General features: G+C 44.4%; 1 protein-coding gene across 3 annotated transcripts; it reads left to right on the top strand.

Annotated features, from left to right (window-relative positions):
- Nucleotides 1–128: 128 nt before the first annotated feature.
- LOC137449619 (endogenous retrovirus group V member 2 Env polyprotein-like) lies at nt 129–8,139 on the top strand. Of its 3 annotated transcripts, none has more exons than XM_068155313.1 (2): nt 129–158; nt 6,165–8,139. In XM_068155313.1, exon 2 carries the CDS (start codon nt 6,303–6,305, stop codon nt 7,617–7,619), a length of 1,317 nt encoding a protein of 438 aa, XP_068011414.1. In that variant the 5' UTR covers nt 129–158; nt 6,165–6,302; the 3' UTR covers nt 7,620–8,139. The 3 variants fall into 3 exon arrangements, with proteins under 3 accessions (XP_068011414.1, XP_068011413.1, XP_068011412.1); XM_068155312.1 differs by lacking the exon at nt 129–158 and adding an exon at nt 249–884; XM_068155311.1 differs by lacking the exon at nt 129–158 and adding an exon at nt 249–1,920.
- Nucleotides 8,140–8,883: the final 744 nt, after the last annotated feature.

Genomic DNA, 8,883 nt, shown 5'->3' with positions numbered 1-8,883 from the left:
TGAGGTAGCCAATGGGAGCCGGCCGCGTGAGGCGCTGCGGGGCTCGGGTGACTGGGGAGGTGCTGCGGGGGCTGAGGAGGAGATTTGGAGGGGCCGGAACCGGAATCGGAGTGAAGTTCCGGGGCGGTTGGGATGTGTGTGGGCGGAGGGTGGTAGAGGTAAGCCTGGTAATCGCTATTAGTAGGCTGCCTCAGAGAAAACACTTTCTACCTGCTTCTAGCAGTGTCCCAGAATCCTGCAACTGATGAACAGAAAAGTCTCATTAACAGAATAACAGAGTTGATAAGAATTTTCTGCTTGTTAGCTGAAATGCTGGAATGCAGGGAGGGGGAGAGGGGTTGGCAGACAGCCTTTGGATAGATAAGGAATAGCAGGATTTTTCAGTGATTTACTTCTGTTAGTCTTGGACAAGATGATCTTTTGTATAAGATAAAGGACACCTACATGATATGTATACTTCTGCTCTTTTAGATAGATAAGCTTTGTATAGATAGGAAGCATCTGGATAGATAAGCTTTGTATAGATAGAAAGCATCTGGATAGATAAGCTTTGTATAGATAGGAAGCATCTGGACCCCTGTCATTATAGACAGATAACTTTTTGTATAAAAGCTTGCCCAAAACTCTCTGAAGACACACAGGTCTTTTGAAATGATTCTACCTGTGTCAGGCGCGCCAGAATAGAAGCATAATACAAGAAACTTACTGAGTCTCTTGTGTGTCATTCTCTAAGTCAATTTGGCGACCGCGGCAGGACGACTCTGTTTGGCTGCAGGACCTGCTGAGGAGCCGGACCTCTCAGGGCCCGCCGAGAAATTCTCGAGGAGAGCTCCGCTGCTCATCAGATCGCTGCAGGAACAGACAAGACTGCCAGCACAGAGAAGGTATGCTTCTATGAAAGGGGTAGCTCCGTAAGTCGCGAGGGGACGCCCTGCGCGGGAGAGAGGCATTTATTGCACCCCTAGGTAAAAGAGCTCTTGGGTTGGGACCAGGGGGGTCCCAAAGGTAACTATAGGCATTGTTTATGTATCATGAACATTGTCTGTAGTGTGGGACCAGGGGGGTCCCAAAGGGAATTATTAGTACCGTTTAAGTGTGCGAGGGGCCAAGAGGGTCCCTAAAGAACATAAAGTACGAGAGGTTTTGAATGTGTGGCTGAGTGTGTGTGGCCAATAACTGTGTGCTAAGGACCGGTCATTATTGTTGTAGTTGTATTTGTATTTGTTTTGTGTTCTGTGTGCTGTAAAAAGAAAGTACTGTGTTGTATTGTGTAAAATGGGAGGGAGACAAAGTAGTGAGATCCCAAGACACAGCCCACTTGGTTGTATACTTGCCCACTGGGGGGAAATTGGAGGACCCCCAGGAGGGTCAACAAATCAAAAGACTCTAATTAAATTTTGTACCCGGTGGTGGCCATTATATAAATTAGATGGTGGAGAGAAATGGCCTGTAAATGGGAGTCTGGAGTATGATACTTTACTGCAATTGATGTTGTTTTTAAGAAGAGAAAAGAGATGGGATGAGACAATATATGCTGATATGTTTTTCTATCTCCGAGAGCATCCGGAGTTTCAAAGGGACTGTGGTGTTAGAGCTCCCTCAGATCCAATGGTTTTGGCCCTTGAAAAAGAAAACAAGGCCAAGAATAAGAGGCAGACACAGTTGAAAAGGTGTTGCTCTGCGTGTAGTATAGGGCAGAGGTGTCTTAAACTTGAGGAAATAAAAGACCTGCCTGAATTTTATCAATCTCCAGGAAAATTGCAAGAGGTAGTGACAGAGAGTTCGGAAAATAATGTCGGAGGTTTTGGGAGTGGCAGCAATTCAGATAGTGATACTGGAGTCAGTTCCCAGAGCTATGCTCAGGGAAGCCCAGTGGCAAGAAGGACCCGAGGACAGCAAGCAAATGCCCCGGCTTCCCAGGTACTCATTCAAGCCCCCCTGCGACAAGCAGTAGGGCCTGAGGGGGACCCAGTCTGGATTAAGGTGCCTTTTACAAGTCATGATTTGGATAGTTGGAGAGAAAAGGCTAAAAATTATCGTAATGATCCCACAGGGACAGCTACACATTTTCGATTCATGGTTAGGCAGCACAATCCAGACTGGGACGATATCCAGTTATTATTAGAACAAATGACTGAAACAGAGAAACAATTAATTGAAAAACATGGATTGGAGCTTGCAACAGAAAGAATTCAAACCCGGGGAGGGGGGGCAAACATTGGAGATGTATTTCCACTCCAAAATCCGGAATGGAATACAAACAATGCGCTGCAAAGGACTAGATTGGAGGAATACCGGGAGTTTGTAGCCAGGGGAATAGAAAAAGCCATTCCGAAAGCAATTAACTGGTCTGTGTTATACTCAGTCAGACAAGGACCTGGTGAATCACCCTCAGAATTCTTGGATAAGCTGAGGGAAGTAATGAGGAAAAACACCTCTCTTGACCCCGGATCAGAAGTAGGTATACAACAACTGGTATCCCTATTTATTGGCCAATCTGCTAGTGATATCAGAAAGAAGCTGCAAAAGTTGTCACCCCCGCAGGGAAGGGATTTAGAGGCACTTTTGGATGTAGCATGGAGAGTATTTTCTAACAGGGAAGAAGAAAGTAGGAGAAAAGAGAAGAGAATGTTGGTAGCAGCGTTGCAGGAAAGTAAGAAGACTAAAGGGACTAATAGAGTGCGGTTGGAAAAGGATCAGTGTGCGATTTGCAGAAAGAAGGGACACTGGAAAAGAGAATGTCCAGAGAGGAAAAAGAAAAACAGAATACAGGCACAACTAGAAGAGGATGATTAGGGAGGACCGGAGGAGACTATAAATACCCTAGCAGATCCTCTGGTTATAATGAAGCTAGGGGAACAAGAAAATAAACTGGAATTCCTAGTTGACACAGGAGCAACCTTTTCAGTCTTAAATCAAGCACTGCTGCATCTGGATGAGAGCTATGTTTCTGTGGTAGGGGCTACAGGTCAAACTGAGAAGGCATATTTTTTTAAACCTCTTAAATATAAATATGGTAAAACTTGGGGCTTACATAAGTTTTTATATATGCCAAATGCCCCAAAGTCATTGCTGGGGAGGGATTTGTTGGAAGCATTGGGAGCTGAAATTAAATTTAATAAGGGGAAGGTAGAATTCAGAGTAAGGGAGGAACAGTTGGTTGAGGTTTTAAGTCTTGCATTAATGAGCCCTCAACAAGAGAAAGACGGAATAAAAGAAAGCATAAAAGATCAAGTATATCCTGGGGTTTGGGACACTGAGCAGCCTGGAAGGGCCAAAAATGCCCTACCTGTGATAATAGATCTTAAGCCTGGAGCTCAACCTGTTAGATTAAAACAATATCCTTTAAGGAAAGAAGATAGGGAAGGAGTTTTGCCTATTGTAGAAAAATTCTTAAAGTATGGGCTGCTAACAGAGTGTGAATCAGCTTACAATACTCCAATTTTACCTGTAAGGAAACCAGCTGGAGGGTATCGGTTAGTGCAGGACCTAAGGGCTATAAATAAAATAACAAAGGATATCCATCCTGTGGTGGCAAACCCATATACCCTCTTGACTCAATTGAGAACAGAATTAGGATGGTTTACCGTCTTGGATCTAAAGGATGCCTTTTTCTGTTTACCCCTGGCCCCTGAGAGCCAGCCACTGTTTGCCTTTGAATGGGAGAACCCAGAAACTAACCGAAAGTGTCAATTAACTTGGACAGTCTTGCCCCAAGGATTTAAGAACAGCCCTACTGTCTTTGGAAATCAGCTCGCAAAAGAATTAGAGAAGTGGAACAGGCCAGAAGGCAATGGAGCTCTGCTACAGTATGTAGATGACATCCTGCTGGCCACCCAGACCAGAGCGGAATGTGAAAGCTGGACTGTGAGTATGCTGAATTTCCTGGGACTTCATGGGTACCGAGTTTCCCCGCAGAAGGCCCAAATAGTACAGCAGCAAGTAACCTACTTGGGATATGAATTAACAGCAGGACAACGAGTGCTGGGCCCTGAAAGAAAGGAGGCCATCTGTTCTATTCCACTTCCAAACACAGTAAAGGCACTCCGAACCTTTTTGGGAATGACAGGGTGGTGCCGGTTGTGGATTTATAATTATGGCCTGCTTGTGAAACCCCTCTATGAATTATTGAAAGAGACTGATAAGGACTTGCAATGGAATGGAGAAGCTGAACAAGCTTTCCGTACCTTAAAGAAGGAATTGATGAGGGCACCAGCACTAGGCCTACCTGATGTCACTAAACCTTTTTTATTGTATTCCCATGAAAGCCAAGGGATAGCACTCGGAGTCCTAGCACAAACCTTAGGACCCTACCGAAGGGCGGTGGCATACCTCTCTAAACAACTGGATGAGGTAAGCAAGGGATGGCCAGGATGCCTGAGGGCTGTGGCAGCAGTTGCAATTAACATTCAAGAGTCTCGAAAGTTCACAATGGGGCAGAAGATCACAGTCCTAGTATCACACACCATCTCTGCTGTTCTAGAAGCCAAGGGAGGACACTGGCTGTCTCCACAACGATTTCTTAAATACCAAGCCATCCTAGTAGAGCAGGATGATGTAGAAATTAAAGTTGCTAACTTTGTCAATCCAGCCTCTTTCCTCCAGGGTGGTGATGGAGAACCAGTTATTCACGATTGTTTGGAAACAATTGAGGCCACTTATTCCAGCAGACCTGACCTGAAGGAAGAACCCCTAGAAAAGGCAGACCATAACTGGTACACTGATGGAAGCAGTTTTGTGATCCAGGGAGAAAGAAAAGCTGGGTACGCTGTAACTACAGGAGAAGAGGTAATCGAGGCAGAAGCCCTACCAAGTAACACCTCCGCTCAAAAGGCAGAGATAATAGCACTGACCAGAGCTCTTGAGCTTTCCCGAGGGAAAAGTGCAAACATATGGACTGACTCCAAGTATGCCTTTGGGGTGGTACATGCCCATGGAGCCATTTGGAAAGAAAGAGGACTGTTGACATCTCAAGGAAAAGGTATTAAACATGCAGAAGAAATACTGAGGCTGCTAGAAGCAGTGCAGAAGCCAAGCAAAGTCGCCATAATGCACTGCAAAGCACACCAAAAAGGGAATACTGGTCAAGAAAGAGGCAACAGACTGGCAGATGAAACAGCTAAAAGGGTGGCCAGGGAGGGGAGAAAGGTGTCAGAGTTTGTTTTGATCCCAGATGGTAAACTGTCAATTGAGCAAAAAGAGCCAGAACCTGTGTATAGCACAGAGGATCAGAAATTAATTAAAGACCTTTTGGGGAATAGGACAGGAAAGGGCTGGGCCAGGACACCGGATGGGAGATTAATCATTCCCACGAACCTTCTCTGGGCTTTTGTTCAGATGGAACATGCAAAGACTCACTGGGGAGCAGAAGCCCTGTATCGAAAATTGGTTCAGGAGTGTATAGCACGGAAATTATACACCACGGTCGAACAGGTAACCCGGCAATGTGAGGTGTGTCTTAAGGCTAACCCCAAAGTAAGAAGAGGAGTTAGACTGGGACAAATTAGCAGAGGAAATTATCCAGGACAGCAATGGCAAATTGATTTTACTGAGCTCCCAAGAAAGGGGGGATACAGGTACCTGTTGGTACTCACTGACACCTTCTCTGGTTGGCCAGAAGCATTTCCCTGTCGCACAAACAAAGCACGGGAGGTTACTAAGGCAGTGTTACAAGAAATAATACCTCGTTTTGGGGTACCTGCTGCTATTTCCTCAGACAGGGGACCTCATTTTGTGGCCAAGGTGGTACAACAGGTGAGCAAAATTTTAGGGATTGATTGGCAACTCCACGCCCCCTACAATCCACATTCGAGTGGGCAAGTGGAGAAAATGAACCATTTAATCAAAAACCAGATAGTAAAAATTGGACAGGAAGCAAACCTTCCTTGGCCACAAGCATTACCAATTGCCCTGTTGCGAATTCGAACTAAGCAAAGAATAAAGGAAGGGTTGAGCCCATTTGAAATCCTGTTTGGAAGACCTTATGTAGTAGGAACTATGGACCCTTCTGAACCAGGGCAATTTAGAGAGGAAATGTTGAACAAGTATGTTCAGCAAATTTATAAGAACCTGAGCATTGTTAGCAAACAGGTGATTGGAACCAATGTGAGAGGGTTAGACAGACCAGTCTATGATGTGGAACCTGGAGATTATGTCTATGTCAGATCTCTTTCAGAAAACCCTCTGGAGCCCAAGTGGACCGGACCATATCAGGTGTTATTGACATCCTTCACAGCCATCAAAATCAAGGAACAAGCTGCTTGGATTCACCACACCAGAGTCAAGAAGACTTCAGCAAGAGAATGGAAACTCGAATCTCAGGGACCCCTGAAGCTCAAGCTGTATCGATAATCGTGATTTGTTTGTTGGTTAATACTATTGAAGGATGGGAAGGCAATATGTACTTAAATGTTAGTCAAGAATTGGCTTTGCAAACTAATCTTTCTAACTGTTGGATATGCACTGAACTTCCTCGAGGCCAAATGAGGACCCCTTTATTTGGGGTAGCCTCAATGAATTGGACATGGGGGCCGTCAGACTGGGTGACTACATCTGATAGTAACTTCCACAATTGTCAGCATGGGAAAGATAGCTCAGAAAGGTTGGGTCCAAAGTTTGACTTATTAATTGTAGATCCTTCACGAACCCTTTTTGTAGAAAGTAATGAAAGTAGTGAAAATAAGGTAGGATGGCGAAATTTAACAGGGTTGGGCTGCAGCTGGAATTACTCTTCCCCTGGAGAAGTCTCAGGTGCCAATCCATGGGTTCAGGGAAATGGCTGTACCTCTTCTAAAGAAAGCAGGCTGGATGTTGTAGGGGCTGGTGTCGCCCTATTAAGTCAAATTAGTTGCTTACTCCCTTATGGATATTGGTGGTTATGTGGGGATGGGCATGCCAGAAAAAGCTTACCCCCAAAATGGACAGGAGTTTGCACTGCAGGCTACTTAACCCCACAAATCACTGTCCATCATGAGATCCTGCCTAGAGGATATTGGAGAACTCTTTGGAGAAGACACAGAAGGACAGCAAATCCCCTTGTCAGATACAATACTGGATATCACAGTTTTGTTCGAGCATTGTTCCCTGCATTAGGCGTTGCACAACTTGAAAAAGCAATAGTAAATATATCAGCTACAATGGAAGTCATTGCTAATTCAGCAGCTGATGCAGTGCAGAATCTGCAGGTGGAAGTTAAGTCTGTGAGCAGTGTGTCACTACAAAACAGGCTGGCTTTGGATATTATTACAGCTGAAATGGGAGGGGTGTGTACCCTGATAAACACCACTTGTTGCACCTATGTAGATAGATCAGGACAAATTAAAACTGATGTACAAAATATATGGGAACAGGGGAAAGTATTACATGAGGTAAGCAAGGATGATACATCATATGGATTATCAGACCTCTGGGAAGAGTTAACCTCATGGATGCCCAATATACGCTGGCTTAAACAGTTGTTGCTGGGAATTGTAATGATTGTTTTATTAATAATATTACTGCTAGTTTTGATTGAGATAATTATGTGTACTGGAAAGAGTAGTGTAGAATCCTACCATAAGTATAAAAATTATACACTCAGGCATGAGCTGGAAACAGGACATTATTTTAAGAAAATATAGTATAGGAATATACTCTTGGCTGTAAGAAAGGGGGGAATTGATGAACAGAAAAGTCTCATTAACAGAATAACAGAGTTGATAAGAATTTTCTGCTTGTTAGCTGAAATGCTGGAATGCAGGGAGGGGGAGAGGGGTTGGCAGACAGCCTTTGGATAGATAAGGAATAGCAGGATTTTTCAGTGATTTACTTCTGTTAGTCTTGGACAAGATGATCTTTTGTATAAGATAAAGGACACCTACATGATATGTATACTTCTGCTCTTTTAGATAGATAAGCTTTGTATAGATAGGAAGCATCTGGATAGATAAGCTTTGTATAGATAGAAAGCATCTGGATAGATAAGCTTTGTATAGATAGGAAGCATCTGGACCCCTGTCATTATAGACAGATAACTTTTTGTATAAAAGCTTGCCCAAAACTCTCTGAAGACACACAGGTCTTTTGAAATGATTCTACCTGTGTCAGGCGCGCCAGAATAGAAGCATAATACAAGAAACTTACTGAGTCTCTTGTGTGTCATTCTCTAAGTCACAACAGCCAGAGCACCCTCAGCTGCTCCTTGCAGCGCGGCGCTAGGGGGTGTTGGAGGCCTCTAGGATCTCGAGAGAGGGCAGGCCAGCGTTTTGTCCTGTCTGGTGCCTGAGCTTTTATACTGCCTTTTGAGTGCAAACATGTCTCAACAGCCTGGCGGTCTGACGGTGCCACTGAGAAAATCAATGCAGTGTGGTGGGTTTGGAAGGGGTAAGGCCAAGAAGCCTCCTCCCTTCCCCCTTGTAAAGTAAAAGGGAAAAAAAAATTGAAGGGAAAGGAAAAAAAAACTCGCAAGCTGAATTAGCAAAGCAGTGGAGCTATATTTACAAAGCAATGTAGGGTTTGCAGGGGAATATTTACAAATTTACAATATCTACAATATATACAAAGATATACAACAGAGTAACACAGAAATGAGAGTGACCCCCTCGGCAGAGAGGGGTTCCCCACCTCCGCTCTCCCCTCTCTCCCCCCTTTCCCCAGAATGGGATAGATAGAGAAAGAAAAGAGAGGGAAAAAAAAATGTTAGAAGCAGTTTGTGTTAATTGGAAAGGAGTTAATATACAGGACTGGTATCTTGTTTTCAAGGCCGAGGCCTTGGCAGAAAGCCCAGCACAGAGACAGAGCTGCAGAGCTGCTGCACCGTGGAAAGGCAGAAGCAAGACTGAAGATAAGGTGCTGGAAAAACCCAGTATAGTCCCAGCTCAGAAGGTGCTTCCTCCCACTTCACCA

Source organism: Melanerpes formicivorus, unplaced genomic scaffold (assembly GCF_026170545.1).
Source record: "Melanerpes formicivorus ecotype bairdi unplaced genomic scaffold, bMelFor1.0.p_v2 SCAF_31, whole genome shotgun sequence".
Classification (NCBI taxonomy): domain Eukaryota; kingdom Metazoa; phylum Chordata; class Aves; order Piciformes; family Picidae; genus Melanerpes; species Melanerpes formicivorus.
The sequence above is the reverse complement of the archived record's forward strand: the minus strand, read 5'-3'. Positions and strand labels throughout refer to the sequence as shown.

Bases quoted from the DNA above. Each gene is read 5' to 3' on its own strand.
- LOC137449619 (XM_068155311.1), top strand. From the start codon at position 1,276: ATGGGAGGGAGACAAAGTAGTGAGATCCCAAGACACAGCCCACTTGGT. The intron at 1,921-6,164 runs GTACTCATTCAA...TGTCTATGTCAG, and splicing joins CAAATGCCCCGGCTTCCCAG to ATCTCTTTCAGAAAACCCTC.